We start from the raw sequence: 24,528 nt of genomic DNA on the forward strand, positions 1-24,528 counted from the left end.
AGATGAAAAATGGAAGAATATATTTGCGAACCATGTATTTGACAAAAGATTAGCATCTAGAATATATTTAAACATTTCTCAAAGTTCAACAGTCAGAAAAAAAACAACCCAATTAGGAAATGGACAAAATGTATCAAGAGACACTTTACTGAAGAGGATACACAGATGACAAATAAGCACATAATAAAATGTTCAACATCATAGCTACCAGGAAAGTGCAAGTTAAAACCGCAATGAGATAGATATCACTACATACCCACCAGAATGGCTAAGAGATAATGACCCACCAAATGTTGGCAAGGAAATAGAGAAATAGAATCACTTATATGTTATTGGTGGAAATGTAAAAGGGTACAGCTACTCTGGAAAAGATTTTGGCAGTTTTTGAAAAAGCTAAATACACAACTACTGTGTGACCCAGCAACTATACACCTGGGCATTTTCCCCAGAGAAATGATTATGTATATTAATACAAAAACTTTTACATGAATGTTTATAGACACTTTATTTGTTATAGGCAGAACTGGAAACAACGCAGATGTTCTTCAATGGGTGAATGGCTGTCTAAAGTGTGATGCATCCATGCCATAAAATACCACTCAGTAATAAAGAGGAACAAACTAATGATATGCGCATCAAGCTAGATGAATCTACAAAGAATTATGCTGAGTAAAAAAGTCAATCCCCAAAATGTTACATACTGTAATTTTCCACTACTATAACATTCTTGACATGACAAAATTATAGAAATGGAGAACAGAATAGTGATTGTCAGGAATTAAGGAAATCGTGGCAGGAGAGGGAAGTTGGTGGGGTTATGAAAGGGCCACATGATAATAATAATGCCCTTTAACTTGATGTATCACTGTTCAATATCCTGGTTATGACATTATACTTTAGTTGTGCAAGATGTACATTAGGAGAAACTGGGTAAAGCGCACATGAGATTTCTCTGCATTAGTTTTTACAACTGCTGGTGAATCTATAAGTATCTCAAAAATTTTTAAAGTTTTTAAAAGGCTTAATGAAAAAAACCCAATTCCTTGACTTCATGGAGCTTATAATCTAGTTGGGAGCGGAGATACGGATTATTTTTTAAAGTACAGAAGTGTGTAACTCAAACAGTAACCTCATCTAGTTATGAGGGAAGGCTTTCCTGACTTTTGAGTGACATTTACCATCAGTTATAAAAGATAGGCGTTGACTAAGTGAGGGAGAGTGGGTTGTTGCAGGTCTTCCAGAACTGAGGGAAGAGAATACATAAGACCCAGGGTTGGGAAGGAGTATGACACATTGGAGTGATGGAAAGAGGGCCGAATGGCTGAAGCAGTGAACCAGAAGCAATAAGGTGGTGTCAGATGAGGCTGGACTGTTAGGCTAAATCAAGCAGGGGATTGTAGGCAGCTCTAGGATTTTGGCCTTTTAAACAGTGAAAGAAACTGAGAAGTTATGAGATAAGATCTCGCTCTGTCGCCCAGGCTGGAGTGCAGTGGCATGATCAGGGCTCACTGCAGCCTCAACTTCCCGGGCTCTCCTGCCTTAGCCACCCAAGCAGCTGGGACTACCTGTAGCAATCCCATCTGAGCCTCCCAAAGTGTTAGGATTAGAGGTGTGACTCACTGCACCCAGCAAAATGGAGAAGTTTTAAGCAGGAGAGAAACTTGTGCAGAATATTACTTTGAAAAGATCAGTCTGACTGCACTATGGAGAGTGGATTAGGGAGGGAAAGCAAGTTCATTAAGGAAACTAGGGTCCAGGTCTCAAGTGATGAAACCGGGATTTTGCTAAAGCAGTAAAAATGGAAAAAAAAAAAAAAAATGGATGCATTAAAATGGTATTTAGGAGGTAGAGTTCACGGGACTTGGCATTGGATTGGTGTTGGAAAGAGGTTTTCAAGACCATCCATGGTCTTGATGGTGGTAGTGCCATTCCCTGAGATAAACATTCAAGTTTTACACAAAAGACCATGGGTTTGGCTTTTTAAATTTGATTTTGAAGTACCTTTGAGATATCCAAGTCAAATAGATATGTCAAATAGGTAATTGGGTACATAAATTTGTACCACACAGAATGATCTGGGCTGGCGGTATGAATTGAGAGACATTATAGGCAATGTGCATGGATGACAACATATAAGGAAAGAGTGTAGGGCAAGACCAGATCATAAGATAAAGCCTTGGGGGACAATTTTATTATTATTATTCCTATTTTTCTAGAGACAGGGTCTTGCTATGTTGCCCAGGCTGGTCTCAAACTCCTGGGTTCAAGCGATCTTCCTGCCTTAGCCTCCCAAAGTGTTAGAATTATAGGTGTGAGTCACTGCACCTGGCTATGAGAACAATTTTTAGTGGCTAGGTAGAGGAGGATGAGTCAAGAAAAGACACGGTCATATGATTAGAGGGGTAAGCAGGAACCCAAGAGTACATTGCCAGAGAAACTGAAGGCTTCAAAGAGAGTGTTCAAGAACTCATGCTGAAAAGTTACAAAAGGTTAGAACGGAAAATGTATTGAATTTAGCCTCATGGTGGTTGTATTAGTCTGTTCTTGCTTTGCTATAAACAAATACTGAAGACTGGGTAATTTATAAGAAAAGATGTTTAATTGGCTCATAGTTCTGCAGACTGTGTAGGAAGTATAGTGGTATTTGCTTCTGGGAAGGCCCCAGGAAGCTTTTTACTCATAGTGGAAGGCAGAACAGGAACAGGTGCTTCACATGGTGAAAGCAGGAACCAGAGAGTGAGGCAGGACATGCCACACACTTTTAAACAACCATATCTCGTGAGAACTCACTATCTCAAAGACAGTACCAGGAGGGATAATGCTAAACCATTCATGAGAAATCCATCCCCACGATCCAATCACTTCCCATCAGACCCCACCTCCAATACCGTGGATTACATTTCAGTATAAGATTTGGGTGGGGACACAGATCCAAAACATATCAGATGGTCTTTGGTGACTTTGGAAAGACTTGTTTGGCAGATTAATGGGGGAAGAAGCCAAATTAGTTTATCAAAGGCTATGTCATATGCTGATGACAGATAAGGCCATTAGGCTAAAATTCAGTTGTTGAATATATTATATATATGTCACTGGGTAAATAAGTCAATGTATTACATGAGGTAGGTAAAATTATTCACACTATTTGGATTTTTAAAACTGAGTCTTAGAGATGTTAATGTCACATAACTATTAAGTATTTAAAGTCAAGATTTGCACCTGTACTCAACAACATGCTGATTCTCTAAACAACGGCATTATCAAGCAAGGAAAGATTCATGTTTTCCTTTTTTTGTTTTTTGTAGAGATAGGGTCTCACTCAATCACCCAGGATGGAGTGCAGTGCTGTGATCATAGCTCACTGCAGCCTCAAACTTCCTGGGCTCAAGCTATCCTCCTACCTTAGCCTCCCAAGTAGCTGGGACTACAGGCATGCATCACCATGCCTGGCAAAATTTTTAATTTTTATTTCTTGGGTCCCCCTAAGTTGCCCTGGCTGATCTCAAACTCCTGGCCTGAAGTGATCCTTTTGCCTCAGCCTTCTGAGTGGCTAAGATTACAGGCTGGGGCCACCATGCCCAGTGTTTCTCTTTTTTTTTTCCTTCTCATTTTTCACATAAGCTGAGACAGAATGAATGACTTTTGAACACTCTAGAATTTAGGCTCATGGCTTTTCTGGTTTAATATATACCCCTAGCCATCATCCCTCCTCTCTTTCTGCCCTCCCTACCCTAGCAAATTATTTCAAGGCAAATCCCAGACATAGCTCTTCCTAAAATCTATAGCATTTTTTATTCAAAGTTGTCAATTTTGCCTGCTATAAATTTCTACTTTTAAACATCTGATCAAACTACCTGATAGTTCAAATAGAAGAGCAGGAAATAAAATTACACCTGAAAGTTATGTAAGTTTTAGTTTTTCACTTCCTACAGGTGAAAGGAATCATTTAATTGATTTAACGACAACAGTTGAATGAAGTACACTGATGTTTCTTTTGAAGTTTAGCTACTTCCTGTCTGCCAGTTGTTTATTATAATAAAATGATCATAAAAACTTCATATATTTTCACATGTAACATTTTATTTTTAACTTTATAAAGACGTGGCTTTGGTCATGATTGTTTATAGAGGTCAGATAACGCAAATAACAACGAGCGAATTTGTACTTTTTTTTTTTGAGACAGAGTTTCGCTCTTGTTGCTCAGACTGAAGTACAATTGCGTGATCTTGGCTCACTGCAACCTCCACCTGCTGGGTTCAAGAGATTCTCTTGCCTCAGCCTCCCGAGTAGCTGGGATTACAGGTGCCCGCCACCGCACCCAGCTAGTTTTTGTACGTTTTTAGTAGAAACGGGCTTTCATGTTGTCTGGGCTGGTCTCAAACTCCTGACCTCAGGTGATCCACCCACTTCGGCCTCCCAAATTTCTGGGATTACAGGCATGAGCCACTGTGCCCGGCCAAATTTGTATTTTTTTAAAGATGATGTCTGATTCTTTTAAAGGTGATTTGTTTGAAGATGAGTTCTCACTGTGTGGCCCAGATTGAGTTTAAACTCCTGAGCTCAAGCAATCCTCCTGCTTCAGCCTCCCAAAGTGCTGGGATCACAGGCATGAGTCACCATGCCCAGCCAGATCTCTACATCGTAAACATCACAAAGGGCCTTTGGAGATCACTTGTCCTTGGTACCCATGAAGTCATGGTTCCTCTGTGTGCTTTATATGACATCACTAAGTGAATGGTAGCCCATGCTACACCAGGTGCTGAAGGCTGAGATGGTGACAGTATGAGTGATAAGATGTTCTCTCCCCTTGCTCTTTCTGAAGATGACAAACTCCATCTTTTTTCTGAAGTCTTACTAAAGGTGGAAATCTTTTTTCTTCCCTTCATTTAAAAAACGTATTTGTTTTTGTTTTATAGAATAGACTGAGAGTGGGCTTTTAAGATTAAGAAGTTGATTTTATATTTATATACAAACACTGCATAGTTAGACATTTATAAGTAGGTTGATGAATATTCAGTATATGATAGATACACAAGCAGTTTGGGTGTGAATATATTAAACTTATTGAAAAAATTTTTTAATGTGAGATTTTACATATTTCTGACTTTTTCAAAATTTGAGTTTAGAAGAAAGTTGAAATACAGCCCAGAGCAAATTTTCAGGTGGAGCTCTCTGTAGCCCTAGGTACTCCAAACCAAGTGTTTCAAGAGTCACTTGGAGTTGTGATAGTTGGCAGTTTAGGGGGCAAGAACCCTTGTACTCTATCTGTTCCTCCCCTCGCAACTGGGCAGTTGTATTTATTAAGCATCTGCACCATCCTTTGTTGAAGAAAGGGCTCCCCACCTGAGTTTGATAATCAATGGTCTACAAAAATAGCACTTTGATGAAATCTGATGCCCTGGGAGGGAGGAATTCAGAACAGAAATAGGAAACAGGTTCCATTTGACAGTTTATATAATATGTTCAGAATAGAAGGTAGAGAAACAAGTATTGTAATCAAGATAATATTCATGTACAGAGGAATATAGTGAACCTGCAATATTTCTAAAATTTCAGTTTAACAATAAAAAATGTACAAATGTTTCTCATTCAAGGTAACCCACATTTTGAAGATCTCATTTTACACAAAAAAGAGTAATTAGAACTATAAATAGGTCTTTATTTTATAATAAGCACTAATATAATTAATGTGCAGTTATGATTTTTAAAATTGGCAAACATGCAAAATTGCATTAAATAAGTTATGTCAGATAATTATCCTTTGTTTAATGTTTATTTACAGCTTGTAATTAATGTTTAATCATTTTGTTATCGGTGGTGGGAATCCGAGTAATACGGGACAGCATCAAGAATTCATGTGTCATCAGCGGCAGAATCCGACTAAGGGGTGTAAGGCAGAAGAAGAGATCAAGGCAAATTTTAGAGTGGGAGTGAAGGTTTATTGAAAAACTTTAGAGGAGGAATGAAAAGAAAGTAAAGTACACTTGGAAGAGGGCCAAGTGGCCATCTTAGAGGACAAGTGCCCCATTTGACCTTGGACGTAGGGTTTTACATGTTGGCATACTTCCGGCATCTTGCGTCCCTTTTCCCTTGATTCTTTCCTTGGAGAGGGAGGCCTGTTAGCACTTTGGAGGTGAGCGTGCGCAGTGTGTTTACTGGAGTTGTACGCATGCTCACCAGAGGTGTTCTTCCCTTACCAGCTGAATGTCCTTAGGAGGTCATGTACCAGTTAAACTCCTCGATTTTGCCTCTTAATATGCATGCCTGAGCCCACTCTCCCATCTCCTTAGATCTTATCCGGAAGCTGCTGATCACCAGTTTTAGGTGTTACTATCTGTTGGGAAACTGCCTTTTCCTGGCACTGGCTGCAACCAATTATTTCAGAGAGACAGTTTAACAACCGCTTGACATTCCCAGTTGGGGTAGGGGTCACCATCTCTTGCTCTGTTTATGCCTAAATAGCTACATACTGTAACCATTCATTTTTCAAGATACATTTAATTGAAAAGTAATGGAAATACAAAATAGGAAAAGTTATGGTCCCTGGCCTCAAGAAAATCCATCTAGTGGGGCTGAAAAGAAAACTTACAAGTATCTTACAGCAAAGTGAGGTGAAGAGAGAAGATGATTCAGAGTTGGCATGGCTGGGGCAGGTTTCATGACAGAAAGAGACTCGAGCTGCTACTTGAAAGAAACACAAGACTTTGCAAATTGGGGTGGAAAGCTAAGGGATGCTAGTCTGAAGGTTGATGTGAGCAAGAAATACAATGTGAGGAGCTGTTCACAAGAGAATGAGGGTTTCCAACAGGGAATAACGAGATAATTGATTGCAGCAAATTTTAGGATGAGGAGGTGAAGGAAATTTTCTTTTTTGGGGGGGCCAGGGAACAGGGTCCTGCTCTGTGGCCTAGGCTGGAGTTCAGTAGCAGGATCATGGCTCACTGCAGCATGGAACTCCTGGGCTCAAGTGATCCTCCCGCCTCAGCCTCCTGAGTAGCTGGGACTACAAGGTACATGCCACCACACCCTGGGATTTTACTTTTGAAACCAAGGTTCTCAGTTATCCCGAGGTGAAAGTAGGGTAACAATGTGTATTGCCTTTAGGGGTTCCTATGGAAGTCTCTCAAAGAGATGCTTCTACCCTCCCACCATGAGATATTTTGATTTTTTCCTCCTTTGCTGTCCAGGTGACAATGTATATGGTATAATAAAGGATGTTACTAGATGACATGTGCTGCACACCTGAGCCTTGTGGAGGCTGAAGAAAAGGAGGCTTCTGTAGAAAATAGGAACTCAGTGAGTGTTTTCAGACAGCTGGGTAATGTGTATGAAGAAAAAACTTTGGGCCAGGCGCAGTGGCTCATGCCTGTAATTCCAACACTTTGGGAGGCCAAAGCTGGAGGATCACTTGAGGTCAGGAGTTTGAGACCAGCCTGGCCAACATGGCAAAACCCTATCTCTATTAAAAATGCAAAAATTAGCCTGGCATGGTGGTGTGCGCCTGTAATCTCAGCTACTCAGGAGCCTGAGGCAGGAGAATTGCTTGAACACAGGAGGCAGATGTTGCAGTAACCTGAGATCGCTTCACTGCACTCCAGCCTGGATGGCAGAATGAGACTCCGTCTCAAAAAACAACAACAACAAAAAGAAAGTTTTGGCTACTGGTGTGTTAGGTGGGAGAAACTGAAGGCAGGGAGATGTGAAGAGTTGACTGCAATTGTATAGGAATTGAAGAGGCAGAAAGAATATCTGAATGTTTGATGGTAGAGAAGGTGAATGTCATAAAAACCGAAGTGGAGCAGACACTGTACTAAGAATAACCACCTTTCAAAGCAGGTATTGTTTCTATTTTACAAACAATAAAATCTAGAAATCAAATACAAATCCAAGTATATGGGTTTTAGTGAGAGAGTTGGGCTCTGAATTGAGGTCCGTCTGACTCTAAATTCCGCTAACACACTATAAATTTGAGTTTCTAAGAGATGAACAGAAAAAGGGACAAAAGATGAGCTTGCTTTTGAGGTTTGATGTATGGGTAGGTTGTCCAGCAAGCATCTGGAAAAGTGGCATTTGACTTTAGAGATGTTGGGCATAGATTATTAACAATTATTTGAACAGGGTGACAATGATAAGGATTCCAAGGAAGACCACTAAGAGTTGAAAAAGAAAGGAGAGAGCAAAGGCTTGAACAACAATAATATTCCCAGGTTAGAAAAAAATGGGATCAATTATTGAAAAACCAGAAAAGGAGTAAAGTTATGAGAAATAGGAAGTGTAGCATCACCAAAAATAAAGAAAACACTTGTACTTAGGAAAAGATTGTCAAAGCTGTTGGATACTGCAGATGTCAAGGAGGCAGGTCTAATTTGCCAATTAGGAAAAAAAAATTAGTTGGGGTCAGTAGTTTTATTTCAGAAGAGCATTACACAGGAGCCAATCTGTAATTAATTAAAAATCAAAATAGTAAAGATAGGGAAACAGATAATTTACTAAAATCTATAGACATTTCTTTTGAGATCATGAAAAAATGAAATGAGAGAGAAATTAGCACATGGTAGGTAGGTGGAAGAGCAAGGCCTAGGGAGGGTTTCAATACTGGGCTTCTTTATAGCTTGGTAAGGAAAAGAGCCCATCGAAAGGGTAAAATATTGAAATGCAGGTAAAGAAAGGAAAATAAATTTATTAATGGAAAAAAGTTTTTAATTAAAAAAATAAAGAAAATAGGGCGGGGTACAGTGGCTCATGCCTGTAATCCCAGCTCTTTGGGAGGGCGAGGCGAGCGGATCATGAGGTCAGGAGATCGAGACCATCCTGGCCAACATGGTGAAACCCTGTCTCTACCAAAATTAAAAAAAAAAAAAAAATTAGTCGGGTGTGGTGGCAGGCGCCTGTAGTCCCAGCTACTCTGGAGGCTGAGGCAGGGGAATCGCTTGAACCCAGGAGGTGGAGGTTGCAGTGAGCTGAGATTGCAACACTGCACTACAGCCTGGTGACAGAGCAAGACTACATCTCAATAAATAAATAAATAAACAAACAAACAAACAAATAAACAAAATAGCAGTAACACCTGTAATCAACCACAAAAATTGTATAAAATAAGTTAAAGGCCATTTCTCCAATTTACAAACCTTTTACTACTTTATTTCTACTGTTAATAGTTTGGTGCAAATCTTTTTCTTTTTCTGAGACAGAGTCTCGCTCTGTCGCCATGCTGGAGTACAGTGGCACGGTCTTGGCTCACTGCAACCTCCACCTCCTGGGTTCAAGCGATTCTCCTGCTTCAGCCTCCCAAGCAGCTGGGATTACAGGCACGCATCACCATGCCTGGCTAATTTTTGTATTTTTAGTGGAGATGGGGTTTCACCATGTTGGCCAGGCTGGTCTTGAACTCCTGATCTTGTGATCTGCCAGTCTTGGCCTCCCAAAGTGCTAGGATTACAGGTGTGAGCCACAGAGCTTGGCCAGTGCAAATCTTTTTCAACATCTTCCTTTATTCAAAGAAGCATCACTCTTTTCTTTCTCTCTCTCTCTCTTTCTCTGTATCTGTTCCTAAATAAACCTGTTATTAAATAAAAATAAAATGGTGCCACATATGTATGCATATATATTTATGTTTTCAAATTACTTTTTTTCATTGTATCTATCACAGAGATCTTTCTAGGTTAATATTTACACTCATATCAAATCCATCTAATTTATTTTAGCCGGTGTATAGTGTTCTTTTGCTTGGCTAGATCATAATTTTTATAGAAATTTCTTTTTTAAAAATTTATTTTTTATTTTGTAGCGAAGTGGGTTCTTACTATGTCTCAAACTCCTGGGCTCAAGCGATCCACCCCTCAGCCTCCCAAAGTGCTGGGATTGCAGGTGTGAGCCACCACATCTAGCCTCAATGTGTGTAGAAATTTCTTCATTGATGAACCTTTCTTGGTAGCTTAATTCTAAAAAGTGGATTGCTCCGTGTTGTGGGCTAACTAGTCCCCAAAGATATCCATACACTAAGCTTTAGAACCTGTGAATGTTACCTTATATGGCAAAAGATATTTTGAAGATGTGATTATTAACTTGATCACCTCTACTGGATATTGAAATAGTAAGATTATCCTGGATCACCTGGGCGAGTCCTAAATGTAATCACAAGGCTATGTGATGGCAGAAGCTGAACAAAGCAGTGTCAGACAGACCAAAGATGCTTCATCTTTGGCTTTGAAAAGGCAGGAAGGTGACAAAAGCTAGGAAATATAAGTAGCTTCTAGAAGCTTGAAAAAGCAAGGTAATAGATTCTCCCCTGGAGCCTCCAGAAGAAAATAGTCCTTCTTATTGATTTTAGCCCCATAATACTCATTTTGGATTTCTGGCCTCCAGAATTATAAGAGATACATTTGTGCTGATTTAGGTTACCGAGACTGTGGTACTCCAATATGACTTTATCTGAACTTTATTACATCTGCAAAGACCCAATTTCCAAATAAGGTCATATTCATAAGTATGAGGGTTAGGACATGAACATAAATTTTTGGGGGACACAATTCAATTCACACACCCATTTTCAAAAAGTCAATTCGATCTGTGAGTGGTTTTAAAATTTGATTTCTGGGAACCTACCATTTAATTCTGGAATTGTTACTGCCTCATTCCAAAGACAAAATTCTTACTGGATTTGAGATTTTGGAAGTCGTAGAAGAAATAGCTGAGCATGGGTGGATATTTTGGAAATAATCCTCATGGTATGGAGCTGAGAACACCCCAGTTATACATATGTAGCACATTATTGTATAAAGTTAGTAACTGAGCAAAACTAAACAACATATTTTTACACACACATATGCAGAATATGTATATGTGATCTACGTGTGACTATGCCCTAAAGAAAAGCAGCAAAGTGAGGGGAGATGGATGGCAGGGATGGCACAGGCAGGAACACGAAAGATTCCGCGGTGTGGAGGGTTCGTGGGTGCGTATAATTATCCTCCATTATCTACATGTGTACTTATGCGTTCGTTAGCTATATTTTTGTATGTATTAATATGCAACAAAACATCGTATGAGTTATGCTTTAATGTAAAATTGTCTACATAACACAAAATTTAAAAGAAATGGCATACAGATAGTAGAAAACATATTTTGAGAAAAAAGCGTCATGCACTAAGTCCAGAAATTTACATTGGAAAGAGGCACCAATTGTTTTCATCAAGCTAACTTTCCCAGGTGTTACTCGGAAAAGCTGACCGGTGATAGGGCACTGGGTCAACTCACGCTAATTATGAAACCGTGAGTAAAATAATCTGTGCTTCTATGTAACTCAAGTGCCAACAAATCAGGAAGCTCACAGAGGGACGAAAAGCATTCCCAGAACCACACGCTGGTTCGCCACCTTCCCGGTGGAAAAACCCTTTTTTCGGAAATTCTTAGCGCAAAAACTTTGCCCTATTCCAAAATGGCTCCGGCGCCCACAACTTAAGCACAGCGCAGGTCCGGAAGTTACGCAACCCCAAGAGATAGCACGCCCTTACCCGTAGGGAGCGTTTCCGCCATTTTTGAAAATTGGTAAGGTCCTGGTTTTAAGTGTAGTTGCCGACGCAATGGCAGCCTTTGCCGTGGAACCTCAGGGGCCCGCGTTAGGTGAGTGAAATATTGCTTTTCCTTGTTGGCACTGCCATCCCTGCTTTGGGCCTGGAGGCGGGCAAGACTGAAGGGCAGTCGTCAGGCTCTCGTCTGCTGGTTTCAGTCGCGGAGAGGGAACCATTGGGTGCCCCCAAGTTCCTAGTCAGTCCCCTACTCAACGCATCGCCTCCATACTGCTACAGAGGTGGCGCCGGGAAGCTGTGGGCCTGGGAGGGTGAAGGAAAGGCCGTCGGACGGTGACTGAGCTGTGTTTGTGCCCCCACACGCCAGCTACGCCAGACTGGCCCATACCTTAACCTCCTTCTAATACCCGAGACGCGCTGCTAGTTGCTGGATTCCCCGGTTCCCCGGAAGCCTACCTGGGAGGAACTGACCGCGGTACACGTGGGTGGGCGGTGCCCTGAAGTGTGTAGGTGCAGTCCACTGCTTCATGATCACCTGTGCTTCTAGTTCCTGTTTTGACTCCTCCTCTCTCCCGGGCTTTGCAAAAGGAATCTTGTTATTAATGGAAGCTTGAATCGTGCAACGTTTAATCAACCAGGTGGTTGGTAATCATTGAGATATTGGCCTTAATAGCAAGCTAGGAGTTCGCACGATATTTCCCGCCTTTATTTAAGTGACTCTTAAGTATTGTAGGAGGTATTTTTCTCTAATAGATCACTATCTGAATTTTTTAAAGATTCACTCCCATTATTTATTGCGGAGCCTCATTGAAATATGTCGTATTTGAAAAAAATCTACCAATGTAACAGCACGCGGATTCCTTTTTTTTTTTTTTCCTGCTGAGTTTTGCGACTTGTGAGAACCGTCGAAAATTTTAGAACGGAAAATAAACCGTCTTACTGTCATAGAGACTTACCTGAAAGTTAGGTTATAACTTTCTGAGCTTGGAAAAGAGAGCAAGTGTGATATATATATATATATATATAGTAGAAAGAGTCTTTTTAGATTTGAAGGGTATATAATGCTTGCCATGTTTGGTGTAAAATAAGTTCCTTTTGAGAATAGAGTAACTTGAACTGCTTTAGTATGTCATAAAAAAACTAAATGCATAATGTCAATAATGCAGATACTGTGCATTAAAATTTATGTACAAATGTCGTCTTGGTATTTATTTTTAATATATTTTAGAGATCAGAAAACTCTTCATTTCCAGTTCCAAATTTTTCTATTGAACAAAAACATTTTGGAGTGCATATTTATTGGGGTTACAAATGTGAGTAAACCAGTCCCTGTATATTGCCTTGCCAGAAATCTGACATTAGCCAGTATTAATGTGCAAGTTCACATTTTGCAGATATTCCAGGTGCCCACTGGTGTAGTAAAACTAAGGGTTGACTTCAACAAACTGTACTAGCTGAGTACGAATCTTTTAGGAGCACAGAATATGAAATGGAATTGAGGACATGCAGCATTTTTTCCTTAAGTTTGCTTTAAGTGAAATTTAGTCTGAAGGGTGGTTAGTGACAGTCCTGATTAAGAGCCCATTGTGCCCTCCTTGCTGTCTGGTGCTTTCTTTTTTCTTTTCATTCCTTCTTCTCTCTCTCCCTCCTCCCTCCCTCCCTTCCTCTTTTTTGACACAGGGTCTCGCCTTGTCCCCCGGGCTGGGCTGGAGTGCAGTTGTGCAATCTCAGCCCACTGCAACTTCCGCCTCCGCCTCCGGGCTCAAACAATCCTCCCACCTCAGCCTCCCAGTGGCGTGTGCCGCCACTCCCAGCTACTTTTTGTATTTTTGGTGGAGGCAAGGTTTTGCCCTTTTGTCCAGACTGGTCTGGAACTGAGCTTAAGCGATCCGCCCCCCTCGGCCTCCCAAAATCCTGGGATTACAGGCTTGAGGCTTCTACTGTGTCTATATGTATCCAGATATATCACAACTTTTCTTAAGCCAATTCTTACTTTATTTTGCTATGATTTTTTTTTTCTTTTAGGGAGGGGAGTGAATGTAGTGGATGTTACCAAAAACTTTGCATTTAATATGATATTCTAAATATCTGTTAGGAATATGCCTTTGTTTAGACTTTTGGTTTGATTTTAGTGGATATTCTTAGGAAATATTTCTGTAGTGCCATGTAACATAGTAACTAGCACTTTTTAAACTAATTACAATGTAGTTAGAGTTTTTTACACCTTGTTTTAGCATCTGCTTTATCCATTTATTGAATTTTTTTTTTGTCTTTTATACACTTGTATTGTTAATATCTAGGCCTAGTATAATGGGAAATAAGAGGAAGAGTAAAGAGTTGGCAGCTTTTAGATATCAAGAAACAGATTTTTAAGGCTGTCTGGAAGTTAAGTAATAGTTAATAAAAAACATACAAATAACATAGCAAACATTTGACCCTTCTGGGTGCCATGAGTCACACTCAGGCTTGTCAGCTAGTTGAAAATTATTTTCGTAAGCAGAGATTGCAAATTCTACATTTATACTTTCATTACTCAGTTTTTGCTATTATGAAATACTTGTAGAAAATAATAATTCGTATTTACTGAGCACTTCACTGTGTATCAGGTACCAGGTCAAGCTGTACTTGCTATAATTCTAACAAAAGCTCTGTTTCCCTTTTGCTGAAAGACCTTGAACGCACATCTTTGACTCCATAGCCCGTCGTTTTCCTTATTCTGCTATTTTGCTATGAAAATAGAATTATATAGCTCACTCATCTTCATAAGGGAAATAATATCTATAGACTGTGAGGATTTTGTATCAACAATTGTGAGAGGTTTCAGTTCTCTAAGTTGGCTTTATATTAGGGAAATATTTAGAGATGATTCTTTGTTTTTTTTTTATTTTTATTATTATTTTTTTTAATAAAAAGGATGAGCTCTCACTGTGTTTCCCAGGCTGGTCTTGAATTCCTGAGCTCAAGTGATCCTCCTGCCTTGGCCTCCCAAAGTGCTAGGATTTCAGGCTTGAGTCACCACGCCCAGCTGTGATTATTCTTGACTTAAACTAATGATTAAGAAAAAAGTTACAAAAATAAGTTTTCAATTCTTTTCAACATGTTTCTGAGTTAGGGTGCTAGTTATCACTGTTATTTTGTAAGTGCTCTAATATATGCATGGTTACAGTTTTATCACAATAATGATGCACTTTTTATGGGGAAGAAAAAGAAACAATTTAGCAAGCTAAACGCGTTGTGTTTGATATTCTAAGACTTTGTATAAGTAGTGCAGCCTGTCCTTGTTTTCGGTTGTTACATAGTCCAAACTGATTCGGAAATGGAAAGAAGTTATTAGTGTGATTTTTAAATCCCTGAAATAATGTAAACAAAAATAGCTGTCACGGATTAATATTGTGCTGCCAGGCATGATGGCTTCATGCCTTTAATCTCAGCACTTTGGGAGTCCAAGGCTGGTGGATCACCTGAGCTCAGGAGCTCCAGACCAGCCTGGACAGCATGGTGAAACCCCATTTCTACAAAAAAATACAAAAATTAGCTGGGCGTGGTAGTGCAGGCCTGTCGACTCAGCTACTGAGAGGCTGAGGAGGGAGGATCGCTTGAGTCTAGGAGGTAGAGGTTGCAGTGAACTGAGATTGCGCCACTGCACTCCAGCCTGGTGACAGAGTGAGACTCTGACTCTCAAAAAAAAAAAAAAAAAAAAAGTGAATACAAGATAACTTTACATTTTTCTAGAAATAATTTTTGTTGGCTTTTAAAATAATAAATTCAACTATAGTTCTATTATATCTAAAAGTTTTGATTAAACTTTCAAAATTATGGTAGATTCTTGCATGTATTTGTCAGATATTGTAACAGAAAAGTCTTTAATTTATTTTTTGATTCATGTAGGATCTGAACCAATGATGCTGGGTTCACCCACATCTCCAAAGCCAGGAGTTAATGCCCAGTTCTTACCTGGATTTTTAATGGGGGATTTGCCAGCTCCAGTGACTCCCCAACCTCGATCAATTAGTGGCCCTTCGGTAGGAGTAATGGAAATGAGATCACCTTTACTTGCAGGTAGGTGAATTGCTTAAAATAATTTTATAGACGTGCTGCATACAGGGATGTCCAATCTTTTGGCTTCCCTGGACCACATGGGAAGAAGAATTGACTTGGGCCACACATAAAATACAGTAACTCTAACAATAGCTGATGAGCTACAAAAAAAAAAAAAAAAAAATGCAAAAAAAAGTCTTATAATGTTTTAAGAAAGTTTAGCAATTTGTGTTGGGCCACATTCAAGGCCATCCTGGGCTTCATGTGGTATTCAAGCCACGGGTGGGACAGGCTTATGCTAGAATTTTAAAAAGTGTAATGGTGCAGCATTCACCCTCGTCAGTACGTTCATTAATTAAAAAAAAATTAAGCAATGTGTCTATTATAAAGCAAAGCTTTTATTTTAAGGCTCTTGGAATAGAGATGTAAGCAATATAAGCTATAATTTCTAGAGCCACTAAAATGTATTCTACTTTTTATTCATTCTAAGATGCCACTGAATTGGCTTTTAAGTACCACTAGCAAAAATAACCCTAAACGTGACATAATGCTAAGATGCCATTTTTTGTAAAATTTCTGTTTTGGAGATGTCAGAGTGTGGTGGGGGGAGAGTGCCTCATAGAGTTGATGAAATACCATCATTTAGCTTCAACTGAATTAATTTAAAGTAATTCATCTTAAGATACAAGCAGAGGAAATGATTGGTCAAAAGAAATGTAACTTGAAGATGTAGATGTGAATTCTGCCTTTAGTCTTAGTGAATTGAGATTGTCACATATAGCATGTTTGAGGAAGGGACTGACTTTGCAAACTAGGGGGAGGTTTTATACACAGAATTTGTGATTGTCAGGGCAAAGTATTGTAAATGCAGCCTGTATTTATTGCAGAACTCCTTTAGCAAAGAAATATTTTAAAAAATGACTTCAAAGTTTTAACTGAGTAGTGAGAATTAGCTACGGAAGTGGTTGAATTCTAATTGTGAGCTAATATCCTTTAGTAGTTGTTCAAATGAAAACTCTTTTTACCTTAATTGCCCTTTAAAGTATTTTTGCTTTAAAATGGTTTATTATTATTTAGGATTTATCCAGGAGAATTATAAATTATATTTGAAATAATTCATTTAACATTAAACATTAAATTTCAAATGTGTTTTATTGTGGTAGCCAACATGTATTGATTGCTTATGAGCCTGGCAGTATGCTAATCCTTATTTTGTCAATCTTAAAGGGTAGGTAACAGTATGCCCATTTTTAAAAAGAGGAAACTGAGGCTAAATGCAACAAATAATTTGCTGAAGGTCACTTGCTAGTGAGAGAGCGCTATAAACCTCAGGTTAGTCTTATTCCTTAGACTGTGCTCTAAATAGCTCAAGCTATACTGTCCAAGCTCAGACATTAGTCTTACCAATGGCCTGGGCTGCATCACTCTTTGGCATTGCATGTTCTCTGATCGAAAAAGACATCTTTATGTCACAGAAGTTGTTCCTTTTATTACATCTTTATTATGTACTTAAATATATTTCTACTGTGAGAAACATGAATGGGATGTACTTAATCTAGATAGTCAGACTCTACATTAGGGAATTATATTTATTCAGGAATCTACAGACTGGAGTTGTTTAGTACCTATTTTCAAGTGAGAAATGGGATCAAGTTTTGTATTTAAATGTTAAGCATTTTGTAGAGAGAGCAAAAGTTACATGTGTTTTCTGAAAACTAAGATTTTCATTAACTACTTACTCTGAATCCTTTTGTTCAAAGTGCAGTCTGTGGATCAGCAGCATTGGCATCACCTGGGAGCTTGTTGTAACTGTATAATCTCAGGCTTCACCCTACACCTTCTGAATCAGAGTCTGAATTTTAACAAGGTCCCCAGGTGACTCTTCAGCTTATTAAAGTTTGAAAAAAACTAGGAGACAAGATTTTAAGTCAATATTTCAAAAATATAAATTTTTAAAAATCTTACCAAAAAGATAGAAGAATCTTTTCTTTTCTCACCTTTTTTTTTTTGTACACTGTAGGTGGGTCACCACCACAACCAGTTTTACCAGCTCATAAAGATAAAAGTGGCGCTCCACCAGTTAGAAGTATATATGATGACATTTCTAGCCCAGGACTTGGATCAACACCTTTAACTTCAAGAAGACAGGTAATATAAATACCATTTTGATCCACAGTGAACAACATCATGGTTTTATGTGACTGTTCAGTGAGAGTCAATACTTTGAAATGTTTCCCTGAGGTCTATTTTAATGTAACTGTGTTGCACAGAATAAGCATTAAACACATTTATCGTACAATCTACTTAAATTGTTGATGATGAACTGTACTTAACAGCGTAGAACTCGAGATTTTCTCTCATAGGTAATTCTCAGTTTTTATAGGTATGCCTTATCCACCTGCTCATACCTCCAATCTACTTAATATACATGTAGAATGTGATTATGGTTTAAATCTTTCTGATTGTTTAAGAAGTTTAATATTTAAAAATTATGTGAAAGAATAAATGAAAATTTAGAGTTTCATGTAGATCTAGGGCACTTGTCAGCTGAGAAGTAGTATGGACTTCTCTTTATTTTCTTCTGTTTTTTAAGGTCCCAACAGGGTCCTGCTCTGTTGCCCAGGCTAGAGTGCAGTGATGCAGCCATAACTCTGCAGCCTTGAACTCCTGGGTTCAAACAATCCTTCTGCCTCAACTGTCCTATTGGGATATAGGCACGTGCTGCTATGCCTGGCTTATTGTGTTATTTTTTGTAGAGATGAGGTCTTGCTGGCTTCAAGTGATCCTTGCACCTTGACCTCTCAAAGCGCTAGATTATAAGTGTGAGCCACTGTGCCTGGCCAACTTTTCTTTTAAGTGGAAAATTTAGTAGCTTCAGAGACACAAGTGTTGTTTCCTATTATTATTGTGCTTAGTAGGACAATCATAAACGTTTATCAGTTAAGTTGATAAGTTCTTTATATAAACATATGTCTGCTGTTTGCTTTAGATATATGTTTTATGCTTTTCCCTAAATCGTATTTAGTGAAGTTAAGAGTTCAAGAATATTAGAAAGCTTTTTTCAGTAGATTCGTGCTATTTATAGGCTTATATATCTGGCATACTAGGCTTACTTGTCAAGTAAAGCAAAATTCATTCACTGTGGTAAACAAATTACTGTTTCTTCCCAGCACTTCTAGACTTGCCTTCGTGTTTAACAGGAGCCACTAGCTAAGTGTGGCTATTGATACTAGAGATATAACTAGTCTCAATTGAGATATATTTTAAGTATAAAATACACACCAGAGTTTGAAGACTTAGAAAGAATGTAAGGTATCTTATTTTTTATGTTGATTACATATTGAAATGAGAATGTTTTGGATGTGTTGGGCTAAATAAACCATTACTAAATTTCACCTGTTTGTACTTTTTAAATGTACCTACTAGAAATGGTAAAATTACATGTATGGCATTTGTTGTTCCTAATGGACAGATATTCTGGTCTGGGATGGTTTTCTAAAGGTTGGTAAGTAAAGCTTATGTTTAGTTTGGTATGAAGGCTGGGCGTGTTGGTGCATGCCTGTAATCCCAGCACTTTGGGAGGCTGAGGTGGGCGGATTGCTTGATTTTTATGTATTTTTATCATTTTTATTATTATTATTTTTTGAGACAGGGTCTTGCTGTATCACCCAGACTAGAGTGCAGTGGAATGCTCATGCCCCACTGTAGCCTTGACCTCCTGGGCTCAAGTGATCCTCCCACCTCTGCTCCTTAGTAGCAGGGACTACACACGTACACCACCATGCCTAGCTAATTTTTGTATTTTTTGTAGAGATGGGATTTGTCCTGTTGCCCAGGCTGGTCTTGAACTCCTGAGCTCAAGTAATCCACCTTCCTTGGCCTCCCAAAGTGCTGGGATTACAAGTGTGAGCCCCTGTGCTGGGCTTTGGGCAGATCACTTGAGCCCATGAATTTGAGATCAGCCTGGGCTACATGGCGAAACTCTGTGTCTACTAAACATACAAAAAAAAAAAAAATTGACTGGGTGTGGTGGTGTGTACCTATAGTCCCAGCTACTCAGAAAGCTGAGGTGGGATGATTACTTGAGCCTGGGAAGCTCAGGCTACAATGGGCTGTGATTGTATTACTGCACTCAACCTGCGTGACAGAGTGAGACCCTGTCTCAAAAATAAATAAAATAATAAAAATTTAAAAATTGTTTGTTACAAGAACCACTGGCTTCTAAATTTGTGCAAGTTTTCATTACTTCTCTGATGATATAGGCAAAGGCTTGCAGATATTGCTGTATTCAAAATGCTTGAAAGACTCATGGGTCATAATTTATAGAGAATGTTTTTGATTTGAAAGTTGGTAAGAATATCATTGCTAGATTAGAGCCCAAATTAGTTATGCCCCCTGGAATTTGCTCAACCTTTTTCTAATCATGAAAGAGTTGGCATTAATCATTGAAGAATACATTTTATATCTCTCCCAACATTCTCTCAGCATTTAGTTCTGGTTGCTAGATGAAGCTATTTGAGATTTCCTTAGTTTAATTAGAATCTGTTTTTTAAAATATTGAGTTCTAGGTAGAGTCTGTTCTCATTTATTGATTGAATATCGTCTTTGTTTTAGAAGGATTTTTAACTGTTTTAATCCTTAATTATATTTAAAGGGACTGAAATGGATAATTTACCAGTTTTGGAACGTTCTACTGGTAGTGGTAGGGATATGCTGTCTATTATTGTTTAGACTGATTTGAATCTAGAGTATTTCATGGTTTCTAAGTATCTGTTGAAAATCATATTCTGTCACCCTTCTGTTTTTCTGTGTGAACTTGGTCATTTTAAAAATTACCATTATCTCTGTTATTTCACATATTGCACTTTAGAAACTAAAAACAAATAGTTACTATGTCACCTTTTATGGAAGATAATGTTTTTTTTTTTAAACATGACTTTTCTTATTTTAACAAATACTAAGGGGTCTAGTATGTTTTAGGTTAATACTATTTAACTTACGGAAAAAAAGAGTGCCTTTGTACTTTGATCTAATTAGAGGCATCTCTAGCACCTGATAAAAGTTCAGTTATCTGTTGAATGAAGCCTTTTAACGCTTACTGTATTTGTGTTTTGCATTTTTACCATAACACTTTCTTCTGTTTTTGCGTAGCCAAACATTTCAGTAATGCAGAGTCCTCTTGTTGGAGTTACATCTACTCCTGGAACAGGTAAGTGGTTTTTTCTTTCTTTCTTTTTTTTTTTTTTTTTTTAAGACAGGGTCTGGCTCTGCTACCTATGCTGGAGTGCAGTGGTGTAATCATGGAGTAAACAACTCTAACACCAAAGATTTCTCTGTTCGTCGAATGAAGATATGTTTGTTGGTAATTGCCAAAATTTTTTGTTTTATATTTCAAACCTGGGGATTTTCCGAAATCTCTATAACTTCTTTCAGGAAGGAAATACTTTGTATATTGATTATTTTCTGAATCAAATCACCCCAAAGGCATGATGGGTGAATATTCAGAATGTCTTTTTAAGAAATTGTATACTTAGGCCGGGCGCGGTGGCTCAAGCCTGTAATCCCAGCACTTTGGGAGGCCGAGACAGGCGGATCACTAGGTCAGGAGATCGAGACCATCCTGGCTAACACGGTGAAACCCCGTCTCTACTAAAAAATACAAAAAACTAGCCGGGCGAGGTGGTGGGCGCCTGTAGTCCCAGCTACTCAGGAGGCTGAGGCAGGAGAATGGCGTAAACCCGGGAGGCGGAGCTTGCAGTGAGCTGAGATCCGGCCACTGCACTCCAGCCTGGGCGACAGAGCGAGACTCCGTCTCAAAAAAAAAAAAAAGAAATTGTATACTTAATAGATGTTTGAAGTGTCTCCTTGGTTATTAAAATTTGTCAACAAAAAAGCCGTTGCAATTGGGATGAAAAGGAATAGTTAAGACACTGAATAATAAAGGTGTTTTGAGAGATGTTAATGCATAGTTATAAATCTAAATGCTGTTGAATAGAAGCAACCACTGATTATATACCTAGTTTTTCTTTAAGATTAATGGCTTTTTAATCATCATCATTATCCTTAGCACAGTTCTTCATATGTAGTCATATGTGTATAATCCCATCAAATGTTTATTCGGCAAATATTTGAGCACCTCACTGTACTCTGGGAAATAGCAGACGAAATAGATACTCCCTGCCTTTATGGAACTTACATTTCTTTGCAGAATTTACATTTATAAACAAAACAAGTAAATTATAAAGTTTGTTAGAAGGTATTGCATTTTGTGGAGGAAAAAGATTAAGCAGCAAAGTGGGGAAAGGGGTGGGGACTTAGAGATTTAAATAGGGTAATGTATTAGTTTTCTATTGCTGCCATAACAAACTACCGCAAACATAAAAGTGGCTTAAACAATACAAATTCATTATCTTTCATTTCTGGAGGTCAGAAGTTTGAAATGGGTCTTGGTGGGCTAAAATCTAGACATTGGTAGGGCTGTGTTCATTTATGGAGGTTCTAGACAATAATCTTTTGAGATGAGTCGCTCTGTCACCCAGGTTAGAGTGCAGTGGCACGATCTCGGCTCACTGCAACCTCTGCCTCCTGGGTTCAAGCGATTCTCCTGCCTCAGCTTCCTGAGTAGCTGGGATTATAGGCACCCACCACTGTTCCCGCTAATTTTTTTTTTTTTTTTTGTATTTTTAGTAGAGACGGGGTTTCACCATATTGGCTAGGCTGGTCTCGAACTCCTGACCTTGTGATCCACCCGCCTCGGCCTCCCAAAGTGCTGGGATTACAGGCCTGAGCCACCGCATCTGGCCAGCAATAATCTATTTTCTTGCCTTTTGCATTTCTGGAGGCTGCTTATGTTTCTTGTTTGTGGTTCCCTTCCTCCCTCTTCACAGTCAGCAACTTTGTAACTCTCTGACCATTCTTCTGTAGTCACATCATCCTCTCTCTTTTAAAGACCCCTGTGAATACATTGGGCCCTTCTAGGTAATGTAGGATAATCTTCGTATTTTAAGGTCAGTTGATTAGCAGCCTTAATTTCACCTGCAACCTTAATTCCCCTTTGCCATGTAATGTAACATTCACAGGTTCCAGGGATTAGATCATGGACATCATTTGGGGACCTACCCAGATTATTCCACCTACCACTGATAGTTACGGGACAAGTAAACTTTACTCAAAAGTCTGTAAGTGAGGGAAGTAGGGAATAGTATTCTAGATGGAGGTAACAGCAGACACAAAGGTCCTGAGGTGGGAGTGTGTCTGGGGTGTTCAAGGAAGAATAAGGGGACAGTATGAGTGAAATGAAGTAAGTGAGGGGGAGAATAGTAGAAAATGAGGTCAGAGAGGAGAGGTAATGGGGGCAGATGTATTACAGGGCCTTCTAGGTTATTGTCACAATTGGTCTTTACCCAGAAAAGGTGGAAGACAATAAGGATGAGACTGTTGCTGGATACAACTAGTTTGGGAGTAAAAATTAGCCTAGAAGCAAGGAGACAAGTTAGGAGGCTACTTGTAGCAATCTAGGTGAGAGATGGTAGTGATAGAAAAAGAAGGCAGGCAAGAAGGAAAAGAATACAGCAACAGAAAGATGGAACATTAGAAACAATAGCAAGACAGTAGATTTTAAACTAAGAAATCAGGGATGTGCCTGTAGTTCCAGCTACTCAGAAGGTTGAGGCAGGAGGATTGCTGGAGCCCAGGAATTCGAGGTTGCAGTGAGCTGATTTTGTCACTGCACTCCAGCCTGGGTGACAGAGCAAGACCCTATCTCTAAAAAAAAAGTAAATAAAATTAAAAAAAAAAAAAAGCAAAACTAACGAAATTAACAGTTACATAAAATGTATTAAACACTCTGGTTAAGGCAGATGTTGTCAGAATAAATAACAAAGGAACACCCAATACAAATTGGATCCTTTGAATCCTGCAAGTCTGAATTTCTTCAGGCAGTCTGTGAGCACTCATTGGCCATGTCTTTAAAGTCTACATTTCTAGTAACAGGTTGTTCAAGGAAACTTAGTCATTTTCTATCACGATGCTCAGAATTCTTCCAGCCTCTACCGACTGCCTGATTTCTAAATCCATTTCCACATTTTTAGCTGTGTGTTAACAGCAGCACCTGACTTGTCCCAACAATCTGTACTAGTTTGCTGTAGTTGCCATAAGAAGTTACTACAAACTTAGTAGTTTAAAACAACACATGTATTATCTTCTAGTTTGTAGAGATCAGATATCTGGGTCATTGCTTAGAGCTCAGGTGTCAACAGGGCTATGTTTCTCTCTGGAGGCTTTGGGTGTGAATCTGTTTCCAGGCTCTTTCAGGTTGTTGGTAGAATTTAGTTCCGTGTGGTTATAGGAATGAATGAGGTCCCTCTCTTTGCTGACTGTTACCTTAAAGTTCTTAACTTCTAGAGGCTGCCCTCACTCCTTGGCTCATGGCTCTCCATCTTCCATCTTCAGATAACAAACATCTAGAATGTCACCCTAATCTTTTCAGCTACATAACTGAGGTTGAATGTCTAGGAAAATTAGTTCTGAACAGCCTTAAGCTGATCAAACTGTAACAAATAGGTGGATGATGATGCTTTGTTACACACAGAAATAGTGACTATTCAGTTATTTGAGTCATGCCGGGTACCACTGGTTCATGTCTGTAATCCTGAGGCAAGCGGATCACTTGAGTCCAGGAGTTTTGAGACCAGCCCGGGCAACATAGTGAGATGCCTGTCTGTACAAAAAAATTAAAAAATAAGCCTGGCATGGTGGCACACACCTGTAGTCCCAACTACCTCAGAGGCTGGGGTTAAGAAGATCACTTGAGCCTGGGAAGTCAAGGCTGTAGTGAGCAGTGATCACACCACTGCATTCCAACCAGGGTGACAAGAGTGAGACCTTGTTTCAAATAAATAAAATAATTGAGTCAGTAAGTGATCCCAGGGACATTGAAAATCCAAAAACAGGGCTGGGTGTG

The 24,528-nt window shown here is 39.0% G+C and overlaps 1 protein-coding gene across 2 annotated transcripts in view; it reads left to right on the forward strand.

The window, feature by feature from the left end:
* The first annotated feature begins 4,753 nt into the window (after positions 1 to 4,753).
* NUP35 (nucleoporin 35) overlaps positions 4,754 to 24,528 on the forward strand; it is a 43,607-nt gene continuing 23,832 nt past the window's right edge. The window contains exons 1-4 of one of the 2 annotated variants that reach the window (XM_009182572.4): positions 4,754 to 4,860; positions 15,417 to 15,587; positions 17,587 to 17,714; positions 20,718 to 20,775. In XM_009182572.4, the coding sequence (XP_009180836.1) occupies positions 15,428 to 15,587; positions 17,587 to 17,714; positions 20,718 to 20,775 (346 nt within the window). In that variant the 5' untranslated portion in view covers positions 4,754 to 4,860; positions 15,417 to 15,427. Of the gene's footprint in view, positions 4,861 to 11,488; positions 11,623 to 15,416; positions 15,588 to 17,586; positions 17,715 to 20,717; positions 20,776 to 24,528 lie in introns of those variants that run through there. The other variant, XM_003907695.3, reaches the window with a different exon arrangement.

This window comes from Papio anubis, chromosome 10 (genome assembly GCF_008728515.1).
Source record: "Papio anubis isolate 15944 chromosome 10, Panubis1.0, whole genome shotgun sequence".
In the NCBI taxonomy this organism is placed as follows: Eukaryota; Metazoa; Chordata; class Mammalia; order Primates; family Cercopithecidae; genus Papio; species Papio anubis.